This window comes from Thermobia domestica, chromosome 10 (genome assembly GCF_964235325.1).
Source record: "Thermobia domestica chromosome 10, izTheDome1.hap1.1, whole genome shotgun sequence".
Taxonomy (NCBI): Eukaryota; Metazoa; Arthropoda; class Insecta; order Zygentoma; family Lepismatidae; genus Thermobia; species Thermobia domestica.
In genome coordinates, this window is record NC_137463.1 from 92,848,031 (window position 1) to 92,867,571 (window position 19,541).

Here is a 19,541-nt window from a genome sequence, read left to right on the forward strand (position 1 = left end):
TCTGTTTTCGGCGTTTCGAGATGATGAAAGGCACCCAGAATGAGCATGGTCTTCAACACTCATCTCACCACTCTTAAAACGCCCAAACCACTCGAAAACTTGTGTGCGGTTCATAGCATCCTTCTTGAAAGCCTGGGGTCCCGGGTTCGATCCCAGCTCCCACCAAGTGAACTTTGTGATGGACAAACATCGTGTGCGTGGGTTTTCTCGGGGTTCTCCCGTTTCCTCCCACTTTTCATTCCATCATTTCATTTATTTATCATAATCACCGTCTCCTTTAGCCTAGCCGGCATAACCGTGGGACGTAAAACTTAAATATTTCATTTCATTTTCTTGAAAGCCTGTTGAATCATTTGGTAAGTTTCGGACTTTTCAAGCAAGAAGCAAAATTTCAAACACACTCTTTGTTCCTTTAAATCTGTCAATAATGATTTCACACACGGCAAACTGGAACAGTTGAGAAAAACAACCCTACGATCAAACGTTAACCTCCTATTTCTGGAGTTATAGGGACCTTTGTCCCTTTATCCCCTCAATCAGACCAAATTCCTTTCTCTTCTTTCAGTGCTACTTCCTAACATTTTATTCCGTCGTAATAGAAAGTGTATTTCATTTTAAGGTATTTATTTTATGTTATTCTAGTTGTACAACACAATAATAGATTGACATTGTCCATGTCCTCTTATGGAGAGAATAATTTTTCAGCAACTTTTTTTCTAAATTGTAATGTAGTCTGCAGTCATATATTGTTGTGAATTTGCAGCGTCGTAGGTTTATTGCGAGACATTTTATCTCAAAACATAAATAGACATACTTTTAACAGCTTCCTGTAGAACTGCCTAATTTAGTACAATAGCTTTTTTTTTTTTTTTTTTTAATTTAATTCTTGTGGTGAAAATATAGGTGTGTAGTCTACTCAATATATACTTAGTTATACTGTATTATTATTAGAGGTGTACGTACTTTCTATTAAAGTGTTTTCGGTTAGACAGAAAAAGTAATTAACGAAATGGTAGAGTAAAGTAGCACCTTTTCCGCCCTTATTTTACATTATTTTTTATACTTTTCCCCGTCCTTTTTTTCCCTGTGGAACCCCCTCTAAAAATCTTACTGACCATGATATTAAAAACTGGAAAATAAATTATATTATTTTTGAATCTAAAGTTGACTTTTCGATAGTAATTTATTTTCTGTTCAAGATACGTTTCATGACATACAGACGGACAGACGAAGAGGCAAATCATGATATTGGAAAAGGCTGGATAAATCGACGATGCTGATTGTAACTCTAAAAATAGATTTTTCTGTATTAATTTTTTTTCGTTCTTCAAGATACACTGCATAAGCCATGGCATTGAAAAGGCTCGATAAATCGAGGATGTAAGATTAATAGTAAGCTATGATATTGGAAATGTCTTAGTAAATCGAATGCTAAGTTTGGATCTCAGATCATTTTGCTGCTAGCTGTTCTTTGTTCTCAAGATGTAGGGAACTTCATACAGACGAACAGTCAAGTGGTGATATAAAAACTGCCCGGCTATTGATTTCGGAATCTAAAGTGTTATTATTATTATTATTATTATTATTATTATTATTATTATTATTATTATTATTATTATTATTATTATTATTATTATTATTATTATTATTATTATTGTTATTATTATTATTATTATTATTATTATTATTTTTTTTCGGATCCCACATATCATTATCTAAACATAAGGCAGGTCATATGGAGAAACACGAGAGAGAGAGAGAGTAAGTACAGTAAGTCAAAACATTGAAAACAACCGGGAAAATTGAAATGTTGATTCGGAGTCTCAAGTCCGTTTATCGATAGCTTTTTTCCTTTTTTAGATACACTGTGTGAGAGACGCATTTACCAAATTTCAAAATGGTCTTATTATGTTTTTAAGTGAAACAGGCTGGTAAAAATTTGAACTGTTATACAAGGATTGTAATATGTATTTTATTCTAATATTTCAGTTGACACCTGCACAGTCAAGGACGTATAATCAACCCTGCCTTATTCTGGACTTCTACGACAAGCATGATGTGTGGCATTTTCTTTCCGCTGCCAGTATGTTTTTTTCCTTTATGGTAAGTAGTCCATAGTTAGCTGTAACTTCTGTAGTAATTAATTTTTAACCGACTTCAGGAAAGGAGAAAGTTCTTAGTTTGACATGTTCATATGTGTATAAGTTGTAGGTATGTTAACGCATAGCTCCGACATAAGTGCTCCGACTATGATGATTCTTTTTCGTTTGAAAAAGTATACTCCCCGGTGGTCTCATGTAAATTTACTTCAGATATAATGAGACTCGTCGGAGCTAGACAATGAAACACCTCAACGAGTGCAGTGTAGAAATCGTAGTTAACCGACTTTAATTTATGTATATTCACGCGTAACTTTTATATAGGTGCACTAATGTCGTTGATTTTCTTTTCGGTTGAAAGAGTATGCCTTTGCTGTGGTTTCACATAAAACTTCATTAGGATCTGATAATAGTTTTCGGAACTAGATGTTGAAACTGAATATCGCATTTTACCGACTTCATTGTGTGTGTATATATTCAGGCATAACTTCAACATTGAATTATCGAGTTTGGTTATTCCTTTTTACGAGGGCAAGTTAAAAATTACGATCTACACTTTTCATTCTACAGTTTATTTACATGAAGCTAGGGTTTTACTATACACATCATTTTTGTACGTAATCTCCCTCCTTATCAATGCACTTGGTGGTTATTCCTTTTCACGAGGGCAGGTCAAAAATTACGATCTACTCTTTTCATTCTACAGTTTATTTACATGAAGCTAGGGTTATACTATGCACTCATTTTTGTACGTAATCTCCCTCCTTATCAATGCACTTGGCCCAACGGTCAACGAGCTTACGTATTCCTTCCAAATAAAAGGTTTTCGGTTGGTCGTGAAGCCACTTTTGCACTGCATTTTGCACGTCTAAATTTGAGGCAAATCAGCGTCCACGCAAAGCATCCTGATGATTTGATGGGCAGAGCCATGACTGATGTTCAAAGCAGATGCTACCTTATCGATAGTGATTCGCCAATTTGCCAGAATCATCTCTCGAGCTTGCTGAATGGTGTCATCTGTAGTGGAGGTTGATGGCCGTCTGCTCCCTCTTCATGCGTTACACTTGTTCGACCACTTTTAAAGTTCTAGAGCTACAAAAACACAGTTTTACGTGATAGTCCCCTTCTCCCATATTGAGATGATAATCTGCGATGAATTTCTGACTCTTTGACACCTTCCGACCAGAGGAATCGGATCACTGCTCTTTGTTCCTCTTTGGTGCAAACTTCTAATGGAGCAGCCATGATATATCTGCAACAGAAGGAAGAAAAATGGAGGAATTAAGATCACACTTTCGCAGCATTACCACAACAGTATAACAATATAATATGCGAGGACAGAAGACAAAGTGCGAAATGTAAGAAAAGTTATGACAAAAGTGTAGATAATTTTTGACTCGCCCTCGTAGTTTCAAAGAGTATACTTTCTCGCAAGTTCCATATAAATTTTGTCAGAATCTGATGAGAGCCTTTGGAGCTAGATATAAAATTCCACAACAGCTGATTAGACTGTGTATATGTTCATATATAAATCCGTAACACGTAGATCGATTTAGTATATATATATATATATATATATTCATGCGTGTTTCGGAGGCTGACCCATTTTGTAGGAAGTTAGTATCCTACTTTTAGTTTAGTTATCTAAAGTACTGAAGTAAAGAAAACTTTTGAAAAACAAATAAACTTAATAGAAAAATAACTGACTTCAAGACACACTAAACAGTAGAAAATAATAATAAAATGCTTAAAAGCAGAAAATAATCCTTTAGTGTCATCTAAAGAAAATTTAAAAACTGTCTCAAGCCAAACAAACTAATGTCTATTGTAGAATCAGTTTAGATGCTAATATCATGAAGCATTAATTTGTTAACTTGGCACAGATTTTTTTTTTTTTTTTTTTTTTTTTTATAGGCAATACAAAGGGCGCTCAAAAAGTTTTGCACAATGGACCATGATTAGCACTAGAACTGTAAAGTTTCTGGCCGTGTACTTGTGTCCTTTATGCTTAAGTTGTATAACAAATTTTCTTCTCAGTTTACAAATACACCCACAGTGGAGAAGGAAGGGGACAGCCCCATTCGCCAACGGATCGTCATTGAATTCCTGTACATGACCAGTGATCATTTAGCTACATCCATTCAACACAAATTGCTTTCTGTTTATGAGTATGAGACATTGGACCACAACAATATCCAGTGATGGGTACAAAGGTTCCACAGTAGTGAGTTCAGTCTGCTGGACAACCAAGATCCTATAGACCACCAACTGCATTAAATGACATTAACAAGGGCCACATTGATCAGGAATGACAGATGCGTAACCACACAACAGCTTGTTGAAGCTACTGGATTATCTGTTGGTTATATTGTTTGACCTCCATACTTCTGTAAAAGACAAAGAGACAGAACCTCCAAAATAAAGTAATCAAACTGCACCAAGATTATGTGAGCTCGCACTCTGCCAATCACAAACAGCAGATCAGAAGTATGGAATAGAAAGTGGTCCTTCAACCCCCTATAACCCGGACCTGGCCCCATCCGATTTATTTCTGGTTGGTCATCTGATGGCCTTCGTAGTAGGCAGTTTGCGAGTAATCAAGATCTCATTGCGTGTGTGAAACAATGGTATAATAGTTAGCGTTCGGGGTTTTACCGAAGTGCATTTATGGCATGGAACGGTGAGCTAAATGATAACAGTGAATAAAATATAAATCCAGTAGTATGGGTGTGCACATAAAGGACACAAGTACACGCACACAAAATTTTAATTGTCCCAGTGCTGCTATTAAAAATTATATCCTATTATGCAAAACGTTTTGAGCGCTCTTTGTAGTAATTACTTAAAAAAAAAAAAAAAAAAAAAAAGTGTATATTGTATGCGTGAACGTAATACTTCAACTCTCAACTTAATACTTCAACTTCAACGTAATACTTCAACAAGATTCAACAGGATACAAAATTTTCATAGATAATGGTAAAGTATCGATTCATACACAACTAGGTGGCACAATACGTTGGGGTATATTAATTAAAATGTAGGAGGCATGGAGTTATATCGACTTGATCATAACTGATAAGATAATCATGGCTTACGTTTTGTTCATAAGTCAATTTCCTGATATGAATTGGGTAATACAGGATCAAATATGAACTATTTTCACAACCTGTCGAATTTGCAGATGTTACTTTTATTTTATTGTTTACTTATTTTAATTTGTAGTACGTTTAAGGTTCTCCCATGAATTTTATTATCATCGTAACCACCATCCGTTGTCAAACGACTGTTGGATGTATATATTTCCAATCAATCTTCACATCCATCTTTTTGAGATTTTTTTTTCATATAAATTTACGACTGCTACTTTTTTAAATATCGGTAATTTATAAATAAGTATAATGTCTGCAGTTTGAGTTCGTTTTATACTTACATCGTATCACACATGTCAATTATTATGAAAATTAATTACTTTGCTTTTTAATTATTTTTTTTAAATCTTAAAATATGTTTTACATAATAATATAAAGTTGATTTTGGTTGTTCATGAAGCTCTCCGTACTGGTTTATTTGCTAGCGTTTCTGCGCTTTTGATGCATGGGGTCCTAGGTTCAAATTCTTCATTTATGGTACAATTTATCATATTATTCCTCTTTTCTGACTTAATTAATGCGAACTCTTCCATTAGTGATTATAAACAATACAATAGTTGGTTGCTATGTCGATTATCTTTAAACTATGATTGCATCTTTCACTGTTATTTGTACTTTCATATTAGAATACTTAAACAAGCTAATCGTGTTAATATATTTATATATATATAATAATAATTCTGGAATTTGTTTGGCAGGTTCTTCTTACATTGGACGACGATTTGATATTTGTATCAAGGGATAAAATTCCTGTTTTTTGAGCGAATTACATGGAATATGTGAGAAGATATACAAATATAAGGAAGTAAGATAGCGAATTAAGTTGAAATACAAAAATCTAGGTTATCAACAGACGTAGATTCCGTGAAGAGAAACTGCAAGAAGATGTACAACGTCTATAAATTGAAAGAACATATCAAAAATTCGGTTATAAATTAAAGTTCAGCAACGACTTCGAATGTATAAAGTTCTGAAAAATTGTACCAAGACGCATATAGGAAGAGGAAATATACCAACCATCAACTGCTAATTCAAGTCGCAGTAAGATAATTAAAAAAAAGTATTTTTAACGGAATTTTGTCAAGTAGTCTATAAAATGTGAGGTATTTTAGTTTTGAAACTTTTGAAAAGTTATTTTAAGGTTTAATTTCGTCTGTTTTTATAAAAAGTAGCTTTTATATCTTTTATAGAACACAAACCAGCTACAATACAGGCCCTGCAAGACCATTTCTTTATTTTATTTTATGAGATATATATATATATATATATATATATATATATATATATATATTATTAGGTAGTCGTTATTTTTCGATTTCCTTGTTATTTTCTCCCCCTCCCCCCGTCTTACCTAAAATGGCTTCTTAACAGTCCAAAGTAACATATTAGAAAAATTAGCTCAATTGAATAAATGGTGCTGCAAGTGAGCTCAAATTTTCAGTGCATTTACGATAGACAATATGAGGCATATTTAAGGCAAAGGTACCTTGTAAGTTTGAAAAGACAATTGTAAGATAATAAACGTATATTATGAAGGTAATAACTATTAAATGATTATGGAAGAGTTGACAATAACGCGAGATGTGTGTTTAGGGTGAAATGCTACACAAAAACGATATCTCGCATGACCCTTTTCCTGTAAAAATTTCCAAGATAGAGAACTTCAAGCTGGCCACCATGATGATACTATATAGTACTAAATACAGTTCTACTTCCATTACACCTATCCTAAATATGCTGTTACTCCCTCTACTCGTTCCAAATTTACAAGGCACCTCATATTGTATACTGTAAATGATTGAAAACTTGAGGTCGCTTGGTGCACCATTTAATATTCAATTGAGCTAATTTTTTCTCATGGGTTACTTTTGTCTGATATGGAATCATTTTATAGGGGTGAGACTCAAAAAACGTCGGGATTCGAAAAAATGACCACCTTTTATGTATCTTTTTTTTAAAGGTAATATATTTTTAAAGTTAATATATCTTTCTTTTTGTTTTTTTAATTCTTGTTAACACAGTTTTTAGTTATTTCTGCTGTACTTCATCAGTGATACTCATCCGAGGAAAGCTGCATTCACTTCTTTCGTTTCTTATTTTTTAAGAAAGGAAAAAGTTTGGGGAATTTATTAGATTTTAAAATTAAATAGCGTTAAAATACTTCCTTGGTTACGTTAAAGAAAAACTAGCGCATGTAATTGGGCATAAACCTTTTTTGTAATTAATATATTCCCTCTTCTTTTTGTTACAGTTTTTATTTGCCTGAGTAAATATTTGAATTAGTAAAGTGTTCTGTATTTTTATGAGTGAATTTTGAGAGACATTCCATTAGCAACATGAAGGCAAATTAAATATTTTTAAAACGAAATACTCACTTCGAAATACTTGTTAGTTGTAAAACGTATCCATTTGCAGTTTTATCGGTAAACGTTGAATAATTTATAGTAATATTATTGTTATATGTTATTAACTCCATTGTGTTTGTTGAAAGCGATCTGTAATTTTTTTTTTTTTTTTAAAGTAGTTCTGACAATTGTTTGATTCAGAAAGTCTAGGAATGCTAATGTCATTTCAAATAAAACGTGCAGTATTTAAGTATATTAATTTATAAATGTCAAGAATATGAGAATTAACTCTGTTAGTTAAATACAGTTGTATCAGACTCTGACGTGGTTTTCCGAGAGTCAATACTCATAAACTCAAAGAATACAAACTTTGTTGATCCTTTCGATTATTGTACGAACATCCGGCCGAAGAAAACAAGTAACTAGGAAAATAGAACACGACAGAATGAAGATTATTCTGCTAACAAATGATAACTGCATTTTTATCTTTCTTTATATTTGTCATTCTCTTTCTGAGTATGGATTAAGCGACAATCAATAAGCGTCATCATAGTTCAATTTATTTGCATTTATGAGTGTTGCCTTCTCTCAGTCCTTCCTTTCTATCTTAGGTGCACCATACTTATTAAATATTTATCGCTTTTTTAGTTAATGAGTTATATGACGTTGTATTTTATTATTACTTGATAATACTTTGAATCTGAAATTGTTTTACTGTTTGCAGTCAGATATTTTAAAGTTTACTTCTTAATACTATTATCCAATCTGTTTGTATTTATTTACTGTTAACAATTATAGAAGATCGTTGTACAGCTTCATTTGTTAGTAAGCTTTGCATATTTAAGTAAACTCTTAATAGATTACCACAAATTATTGACTGTAAAGTGCCCACAAATTTGCGAAAAGTTGGATGCTATGGGAATAATGTAATTATAGATTTTGTATTGTTATTTTCCACGTTTTTAATCGCATGTAAGTTATGTGTGAATTTGTTCCTGTGCGATATAATTAATTGTGGATTTTGATTTTTTAACGTAATCTATGATCTCTGTTTTGTTTGACAGGAATTGAAGTATTTATTGTTCTGAAACGCATTGAAAGTGTACTTATATTAGGAATTAAAAATCTGTTGTTGCTACTGCTAATATATCTATATATCAGTAACGAATTACATTGTCTGTATGTACACTTCTGTGATAATATCGAGTCTTTCTTGTATCATATGTAAATTGTATATTCTCAAATCAGGATATGAAATAATATTATGACTAATATGTGTTAGGTGTCATTGTTAAGTAGGTACTGCCTATACTATTTATTTATAATAATAGTTGATACAGAGGTATCATTTTCAGATAATATAATTGTATTTGTTGCGTGCAATTCGAGTGGTTTACGTATATATATATATATATATATATATATATATATATATATGTACAGGGTGTTAATGAACTATACCGACAAACTGTAAGAGGCGATTCCTCACATCAAAATAAGAGAAAAAGTTCATATGGAACTATGGCGAAAAGTGCATAGTTTCAGAGCTAGGGCTGTCCAAAATCGCGAAAAAGCTAAATTTCAATAGGCTCTATTTCAAATTCCAGAAACTATGGATGGTGGTTCTTACCAGCGTAAAGGAAACCACGCATACACAATCCAAAAGTGCATATTTCATCAATTGTCAATAGGTGTAGAGCGTATTCGCTACAGGGTGTAATTCTCATATATGCTCTCAATAGAGTTTTCAGATATTCCCTGATTTCAAGAAGGCTCCAAAGTAGGCAGGAGGTAAGCTTTGACAACAATGGACGTCCAATGCTTCGGAGGGAAGGTAGAAGTTTTAGGAACCGACAACTCCATGTTTTTTTTTTTTTTTTTTTTTTTGTGTTGGGAATAATATGTGATGACGTGTATTTCGTCACGGTATATTTCACGTTTTCTTCACTTATAAGCATGAAAGAAAACATCGTAGCATGCGTTTTACCAAGTACGAGAGACCGTGCTGCTGACTATCCTTAACACTTCCGACATTGCACCAAACGATTTCGTGTTCACTGCTATCAAGGCTTATTGTTTGCCTACTTTGGACCAATGATAAAATCAGAGCATATCTCAAACTTCCGTTGATGGCATGTCTGGGACTTTCACCCTGCAAGGAATACCCTGTATACCCATTGAGCATTAATGAAATATGCATTTTTGAACTGCGTATGCGTGACTTTCTTTAAACTAATAAGGACCACCATCCATAGTCTCTCGAATTCGAAATAGAGCCTCTGGAAATTTTGCTTTTTCGTGATTTTGGCCACCCCTAGCTCTGAAACTGCACTTTTCGCCATAGGTCCATATGAACTTTTTCTCTTATTTTGATGTGAGGAGTTACCTGTTTCAGTTTGTCGGTCTAGTTCATTAACACCCTGTATATAGCGTTGGTTATCAAAATAATAGAATCACCTGAAAAAAGTGCAACTTACCAGATTAATATTGCGTTGAAACACGTTTCGCTCTCAGAACAGTTCTGATGGAGCGTGGAGTGGAGTCACAGAGGTCGTAAATGGTAGCAAGTGGAATATTTCACCATTTCGCATGCAGTGCGTCATTCAGTTCTGTAAGAAAGAATGGGGGTGGAAATCTGCACCAGATTTGTGTCGCAAAAACCGACCAAAGATGTTCACTTATGTTTAGGTCCGGGGATTGGGCGAACAAGGGGAGGTGTTCAACTTCATCCCGACGTTCCTTAGACCACCCCAACTTTGTGAATAGGGTGGTCTAAGGAATATGACATTTATTTTCCAGAAACATCTGAACCATAAGATGCACATGGTCACATGATCCGATATAATCAGGGGCAGTGACGCGACCAGTAAGCATCAGCACAGGACTCACTAGAAGTCAGGATATTGCATTACAGAGCCGCCGCCATATTTCACAGTTGGGTGGAGATGCTGCAGAGATGATTCTTTGTGCGTCCGCCACATACAAACAAATGTGTGGTTTAAAATAAGGTGACAAATGACTTATCCGACCATATCACGCATTTCCAATCGGAATCGGTGCATGCTTTTCGCCCGTGCAACCCAATCCCTTTGTCCATGTAATGTAACTCGCAGCGGACTGTGATGATCAACACAAGTTATGAAAAACTGTGCATGAGTTCCTCCGTCACTTGCATTACAGTTGCACGACGGTTCAGCTTGGCGGAACCTGTTACTGAGGGGTTTCTTCCGAGGACTCTTCCTCTTTGCTAATATGGTTTTGCCATGACTTTTGTAGGCTGTCATTATCTTCGAAACTGTCTGTCGCAATACATCCAACACACTTGTCACTTTCGTCACTTCTGCACCACGTAACCGAGCGTCAACAATTTTTTCTCTTCATGTATCAGAAAAGGCTGCCCATTCTACATAATCACAGTCTGTTCAGATCAGTGCACGCTGCCTGCCTGATGTACTACTGTTTCTCACGTAGTACGGAGTTCACCTTAACACCTACACCAACAGCCCGGCACTGCGGTCGCCGCCTGACCGTTACCAACCCAGACTTTGTCGTGTTTCGAAATGTAGATCTTTCTATTATTTTGATAACCATCTGTGTGTATATAAAATGAAGTTCATTGATATTATTTTTAGTAACGCGTAGCTCTAAATGTCGAGAATAACTGATAATGTACGCAGATTATGCAATATTGCATAGTCGCCACCAAATGTACACACTTTTTTTCCCTACGTATTATTTTGTCAACATAGCCCTCCCCACTGGTTTAGTGGTTAGCGCGCGCATCTTTGGTCTAGGTTATGTCGGGTTTAAGTCCTGGTAGGAGGGCACTGAAATTTGAACGAATTACAGTGCTTCGGATTCCACTTTAAATTGGTAGGTCCACATCTCATATAGCATCGGTGCCGAAAAGGGACGCAGTCGTTTTTCAACAATAATTTTGGATGGAATGAACCAATTTTAGTGCCTTTTTTGCTAAAGAAATTTTGTTCTTTGCGAAGAATAGGGAACGGAAAGATACGTAATTTTGGTGATAACTGTACTTAATGTACATATAAAATCATTCTCTAAACCAACTATATATTATGTATTACAGCTTAATATATTGGTTTTGTATTAGTTTGGAGGTGTGTTTGTATATATACATAATGTATATTAACTCTGCTTCTTTGTTATGTTTGATTATAGAAACATTCATCCTTGTTTAAAACTGAAATGAGAAAGACTGACTTTATATATAAAAATTCTCCATTTTAAAAAAATGGACAGATACTTTTCTGCTTTCAATTTGTCTAACCTTGTATTAACTTCATAAATTAATGAAGTTGATTAGATGGATTAGAAACAAAAGAAATTAGTTTGTTGTTACAAACGTGTCTCTCTTTAAGTATTAAAAAAAAGCTTCATTTTAGTACATGTGGTATCTTAACAAATGGCTAAAATGAACCTATGTCTTTTGTAAGTTTTGCATTCAGTTTGATTATTATTTGGTTTACATATTCAACATATTTACAATATTACGTTAAAATATTCCTTTTCTTGATATTTTTCGTATGTTAGGTAACCTCTGTATGTAACTGGTGGTTATTATTATATAAGTGAAGGAACAATCGAGTTATTCTCACACTCTATCTTCTTTAGGTACCCATTCAGTGAAATTTAAGATGCACGACTGGATTAAGAATCGTAAATTTTTCACTCTTTGAATTTGATGATGATTGATTTTTTAATATGAAAATTTAACTTAAATATGCATCTTACATACTATTAACAAAATTAATATTGTGGTAATATTTCTGGGCACGTTTGTATATATATATAACGTATTTGAAAATGATTTGAACGATAAGGAATCGTTCCATGAATATTAAAATTCTATCAGCAATTAAAATGCAATGTAATATTTTCGATCACATCCTCAAGTTTTGTTTGGCTAGGTCGTAATAGTTCGAAACTCTTCTGCTAGGCGACAGAGTGGCAAGTTGCAAAAAGGCTTCTTGTGGTGCAGATAAAATTCTAAAGCATTTTGGGTCCTACAGTTTCACGTTATTCGATTCGTTCTCGGTTCAACACGAGACTTTCGTACAAAATTTCGTAGAGAACCCATTCGCAAGCAGTATCAACCGTTCAAAATAACAGGATCCATTTTCAAGGAAAAATCGTCTGGTAGGCCTTCCACGTCTGAGGCAGATGAGTTCGAGCTTGCTTTCACCGAAGCTCTCACAATTCTACAGCGAAAGCTAGTCGAAAACTTCAAATATCTCGAACATCTCAGAGACATTGTGTACCAACCACCTCTACCCTAAAATGTCGGTGAACTGCAAGAGCACATTACTGCTGCAGTGCAGTCTGTTGGTGCAAACATGCTGAAATGGGTGTGGGAGGAATTAGATTACCGAATTGATGTATTGAGGATAACAAAGGGGGCTCACATTGAGCATTTTTGAGTTACTGTATTACAATTTTTGCCACTGAAACTCGGACAGTTATAGTACTTGTAAAATTTTAAATAATTTGTAGCGTGTGTGAAAAAGTTATAGAATTGAAATCATTCAAATCATTTTGAAACACAAAATTATATATTTTTATTAAGTAATACTATCGTTTTGTAAAGTTATTATATTCATCGTATCGTATCGTATTATATTCATTAATGTTTATTTTATTTTATTTTTTTTTTTTTATTCCTGAAAGGAAGAAAATGTAAAATACAAGTGATTTCTCATGTATCACGAAGATTAGATCAACTTCAGTAATATGGGTCTGATAGCTTCATATACGTAATAATATAGAGGGTTCAATTCGATAAGAATTTCTGTATATTTTCTTCAAAGTGAGCTTTATTGCATAAATCTGTTTGAATCTGTTGAGTATGAACTCATGTGTACACGAAGCTTATCCAAGTATACGATACAGTAAGAATAATCCTATAAGCATACAGGCCAAGTCAAAGAACAAAATTTGTAAAAGATAAGAAGAAAATTAAGAGAAAAATCTCATGTAAAATTTCTAATTTGTAAGATGAGAACCTATCCAAATCAATCCTTCACATATGTACACAAAGTTATCCTTACTTCTTGAGTCTTGGCTTCTTTCAACCGAATAAAATTTATGAAAGCATAATCCGTATCTTGAAAATGAAGTAACACTATGGAAAATTACTTTAACACTGGCGTTCTTGTTCATACTGGAATGTGAAGAGATGTTCTATGCTTTTATCTAGCTTATAATGTAATCAGTTAGAAATATGAAACTATATTTATTTATAAATATGGTGTTATCATGGGTTCTCAATTTTTCAGTTAAAATAATTAAATTTGTATCTTGCCCTTCTCATTTGACTCGTGGCTAGCGCGTGCGTGTCTTTGGTCCCGAGTCCCAGGTTCATTCCCTGGGAAGTTTAGAAATTTTAACGCATTACGTTGGTTCGGATTCTACCTTAAACTGTACATCTACATCTAATACAGTTTTAGTGCTGAAAGAAACGCTAAAGCTCAATCAAACATTTGTATTTTGAGTAAAGCTTCCTCTTTCAAAAATTTTCGTTTAAACTGTCATTGTGTTAATAATTCAACTAGTATAGGGAATGGAGAAGATGTTGCTTAGAAGTTTTCTTTCAAACATTAGTGATAAGGAATCTTGAAAAACAGTCAAGTATGAAAAATCACATAATATGGGGAAACAGTTTCAATCATAATGAAAATCACAATGTAAGCAGAGCTAATTTCCTATCGATATTCTGAAGTGGTTGCACAGACTATGTTAACATTTATGTTGTAATTAGGAATACAAAATAAGATCATAAAGAATTTCCGTGATACATTGGAAAATCTGGTGCTTATGAAGACGACAGAATAAGGGTTCTCCGAATTAAGTTTCAACAACGGTGTCTCAAATTTGTGATAGTTTAACTTCTAAGTGATAAGCTTAAATTGGGGAAGTATTTTTTCTTTCCCTTAAGGGGGAATAAAGTAAGACAGAGACTAAGCTACTAGGAATTTCCGTAAAATAATACGAGAAAACTGTTTGAAAATAAATTTATCATTTTAGTTTAAGTTTCTAAAGTAAAAGTTAAACTATTTATCAATATAGGCTCAGTGGTAGAGTGCTCATCTCTAGTGCATGGAGTCTGTGGTTCGATCCCAGCTCCCTCATAGTAGGCATTGTGGTGGACAAAAACCGTGTGCGGTGATTTTTACGTAGTTTTCCTGTATCCTCCCATTTCTCCATTCCACCATTTCATTCATTATCATCATAAAGCCCTTAGTTACGAAGCATAATCGTGATAACTGAAATAGTAATATTTCTTGCCTATAAGTTGATAGAATACTAAAATTCATGCTTGGTCCAGCCGTTGTTAAGGATATATAAATATTCTTCCCCAAAAGGAAAGGGAGTGGGTGAAATATTAATTATACGATGCAGTGAATAAGATACATTTTCAAATTATGAAGATCTGGGATAATGTTTGCATTGAACTTCTGCTTATGACAACTCCATTGTTGTTTCTGTCGGAGCATGTATTTTCAGTATAACGTTCTGGGTAGTTAGAACTATAACCGAATTATACGACAATAGATTTACATGTTGCTTTCAACTGTTTATAATTATGTACAGTAATACATTTCAAGGGAAAGTAGAATACCGTTTGATAGAAGATATAGTGTTGACTGATTAAAATATTTCGATGACTGTGTCTTATTTTGTCGTCTCTAGAATGGTACCTATTTCAATATATGAACTATTTGTATTAGCATAAATATTATTTTCTAATATTCAGCTAACTTAACTGTCGCCTAGGTATATAAATAGTAAGCAACATACACTACATGAAGTTTAAAGTTGAGTTGATTTTGAGTTTAACGTCACTTTCAGCAGCGAGGCTATATAAGACGGTACATGACATTTGAAGTTTAGCTCTTCCGGTTGTAATATAAATTTGGTATGGGTGCATTGTTGCTGAAATACATGAAGGAACAATATGAGCTATTGCTGAACTGACACATCCAAGAACAACAAAACTCTTTATTAAATGAAATGTGTATCTATTTCCTTGATGTATTTACACTATAGTAGTTTAAGAGCTTTCCGCTTTCGTGATTTGTTGCTTGAAGAACATGCACAAAATATGATGTATTTTGGGTATAAAAAATTTAAAGTTACAACAGACGGGGAGAGTTTTAAGTATCTTGGGGAGACAAAGATACGTTATGAGTTTCAAGTTGCATGAGAAATGCATTCAGCGAAACTAAAGAAAACTGCACGTAGCACTGATAATTGCACCAATATTGCGATGCAGAGTGAACATAATTAGCATTTCAAGAAAAGTAATAAAGTTGGAGTAACTTAAGGGGTCAATATTTTCCAGATCAATAATTCAGCTAACTATATTGTAGAAAGTAAATATTACGTAAAATGTGTAAGCAGTGCAATTTACATTATCAACCGCAACATTTCGTGCTTGCAAATATAATCAAAGTAACTGTTTATTTTTTGTTGTTTATATGTAATTGTTGGACACGTATTGAGAAGGAATGATTAAAGTTCGAAATATAGAAAAAATGACAAGACTCAGGTAATTATTGGCTGTGATTGGTAGCATTTGCACTGAAAATGAGCTACTTTTTTCCTATGATTGGTAATGTATGTGCTAGGCTCTGTGTAGTAGCAAATAGTGAATATATTGCACATGACTGTTTTTAAATAAAGTTTCAAACTTTTCTTTTTTTTTTTTTTTGTTTTTGTTTTTGTTTAATAGTATAAATTGTAAGAAAAATTCTTTTTTTTACTTCTCATGTTACAATATTTTGGGGGAACTGTAAAAACTACCTGATATAGTTCCTGTATGTATTAAAACAATTTTATATTATCAAAATATATTCCTTTGTAAGGCAATGAACCGTTTCTTTGTATTGTATATATGCTATATAATCACCTAAACACTTCCACTGCTATTATTTCTATCACTACTGGTACTAGTTCTGCCATACGCAGTACGAGTGAGTGAATGTTGGGAAATTACCGCCTTTCTTGGATCATTTCAAACCCAGTTAATAGGAATTCTCAAGTTCTAACAAAACGGTTTTAATGAAAACTACCCTGAAACATAGTCTTAGGTTGGAGGTGAATTCATCCTTCCCTCTAAACACCAAGCGATAGAACTCATTGAGAAACCTCAAAGGAAGTATAGCATACGCCATCTTAAATGAAAATCGAGTAATTTTTAGGAAAATTCCCCCCCCCCCTTTTTTTTTTTTTTTTTTTTTTTAAGATAGTGCGAATTCACCAATTTCCCTCTGATGAGCAAGAAACAATAGGAGTTCTTTACGCTATATGGTTAGCATACATGCCTCTGGTGCGGGAGACTTGGTTTCGGTCCCTCAATGGGAGCTCGCGTTAAACTCCAAATCTGCGAACAACAAGCAGTAGAACTCACTGGAAATCTTCAAAGAAAATTGAAGCAATACATGAAAATACGTGCGTGTATTTTTTTTTTCTTATTTGGGGAATTAGTTTTCTGATCTCTCTGAAATGAATTGGAATTCGTGGTTTATTTTGCTCTTTTTCTTTCTTTCTTCGATTCTATTTACCGTACTCCTATTTATCCATTACTTCGTGAAAATTTGACTTTATTATGCGAATATAGTTATAATGTGTAATAAGAAATATAATTTAACCAGCATTAAAATTATATATTAATGTAAAAGAAGTGGATATTTAACTAGACTTAAGAAGGAATGCGTTAAATCATATGATGAAAATTCCAGTTCATTTTAAAGAAAAAATAATAATTCCCCATATAAATCAATGGGCTAAAGAAACAAAGATGGCGTATATATATGTACCATCAAAATCGATTTTTTAAAACGTAAGTTATTTGTAAAAAAAAATATTGACTTGTTTTACATGGAGTGAGTAAAAAATTTTGCAAATTACAGCGAAAGTACTCATCGTTTGAGAGAATTTTCACTTTTTAGTCAATTTTTCAAGGATGATGAGGTGAAGGATGAAAGTACTCATCGTTTGAGAGAATTTCACTTTTTAGTCATTTTTTTAAGGAGAATGAGGTGAAGGATGAAATTACTCATCGTTTGAGAGAATTTAACTTTTTAGTCAATTTTTCAATCTCACGCTGGTGTAAGTTCTTGTGCCTTGAGGCGAAGGAGGTGAGCAGTGGCAATGGATAAGAACAAGTAACAATCTGAGAGTGCGATGTCTAGACTGTATGCTAGATATGACGTCAGTTCAATCCCCTCAAGTTCTTTTTTATTGGGAATCGTTCTGGGGGAAGGGGTTAGGTTTTGCGTTGACTTGCCGCAGAACGTCTTGCGTTCTGTTCATCAATGGCATACACCTGCTGAGCTGTTCAGAGTACAGGTTGGTTCTACCCTCCATAACCAATTCTTCTGCATTATCTCAAGTTTGCCGATAGGTTCTGGCACCTGTCCCTTGTTTTATCCACTGCTTATGCACATTAGGTTTTCGAAGAAAATGTTCACTTTTATCTGACGTTATTCTCTTTAGGAAACTTAAGAACTCGGATTTTGCAGGAATTTCTTTCACACATCCACATTAAGTTATTCTGCTCAAACTTTTTGTATGCAGTTGATTCTACTCTGGTTAACGAATTTCAGTCCCAAGCAATCTGCTCATTTCCTGAGTTCCAAAGAAAACATGGTTTCCTTAATGAACAATTTCCAGGCACTAAATGGGCATAGTTCTCCACTCCTCTTGAAATGGCCACTACGAAGGCCGAACCTCGCAACAAAAGGCAATTCATTGTGGAGAATAGTAAGGTCAGGACAATTGCGCGGAAGTGTGAAGGCAGCTTTCGAATGAAGACTCCACAGCTGATCCGCAACATATCAAGGAAGACATGGAGACGCATACATCTGTACATACAGATCCATCAGATGCATAATTCGTATTTGTAAGTACTCACAAGGGAGGGTTACGAAATGGCTCTGCTAAGATCCGAATAAGACAAGTGTGTTTGCATTTGATATGTTATAACTAGACGAATCCCAAAGTTATACGTGCCATCGGGCAGGATATCGTGAATAACATATTTTGTAATGTAAAAGCTATTAGCTGACAGAAAAGTTTGAACCGAATCATTTCTTCGGAAACGGTAGCAGAAGTTGTCGTGTCTTGGAGATAGCATCTGCGTCAGTTGGATCCAAAGAAAGCTCAAACTCCTTGATCTTGTCAAAATTCTCACATACGAAAACAACACACTCAATCCATGTTCCCCAGCGAGTAATGACCGGGAATTTTGGGAGTGGTAGGTCTGTGATTTCTCTGTAGACAACGGTGCGACTCGGGGCTTTCAGGAGAATTTTCTTCAGGCCAGCGATGAACTGATTCACAAACCCTATGAAGGGCATGGACCAAACAGGTTACATGCTTTAACTTGGGGAACAATGTCTTCAACTGGTTAACTGCTGAAAGCATGTATGGAGCCTGGTCCGTAATGACCAGGATAACTTTCTCGAACTGGGTACCATCCCAGACAGCAATTTAAACTTGCTGCAAGTTGCCACAAACTTGCTGTTGCAAGGTCAATTAGCTTGCCGCAAGCTATATTATGCAAGCCAATTAGCTTGCTGCAAGCTAGTTAGTTATATCTGGGCAAGGCTTGCGGCAAGCTTGTCTTCACAAGTTAAACACAAGTCAAATTATCTCAAACGCAAGCCAAGCATAAGCGTATTCTCATCAATGGCAAGCTTTATTAAGCTTATTGCAAGCGAAACACCCGCCAAACAAGTTATATGGAAGCTTTCAGTAAGCGAATTTAGATAAAACAGTATGAAATCCATATAATTTAACCGTCTGACTAAATCTATGCTACAATATATTATCTCAAACGCAAGTAAGCGAATTTAGATAAAACAATATGAAATCCGTATAATTTAACCGTGTGACGTAAGTCTATGGTACAATATATTGTC

The 19,541-nt window shown here is 34.3% G+C and overlaps 1 protein-coding gene across 1 annotated transcript in view; it reads left to right on the plus strand.

Annotated features, from left to right (window-relative positions):
- The window catches only part of LOC145662569 (SID1 transmembrane family member 1-like), a 72,314-nt gene extending 55,829 nt beyond the window's left edge, over nucleotides 1-16,485 (plus strand). Inside the window, exons 16-17 of the mRNA XM_081728256.1 lie at nucleotides 1,990-2,103; nucleotides 5,947-16,485. Of these exons, the coding sequence (XP_081584382.1) occupies nucleotides 1,990-2,103; nucleotides 5,947-6,009 (177 nt within the window). The 3' untranslated portion in view covers nucleotides 6,010-16,485. The remainder of the gene's footprint in view (nucleotides 1-1,989; nucleotides 2,104-5,946) is intronic.
- Nucleotides 16,486-19,541: the final 3,056 nt, after the last annotated feature.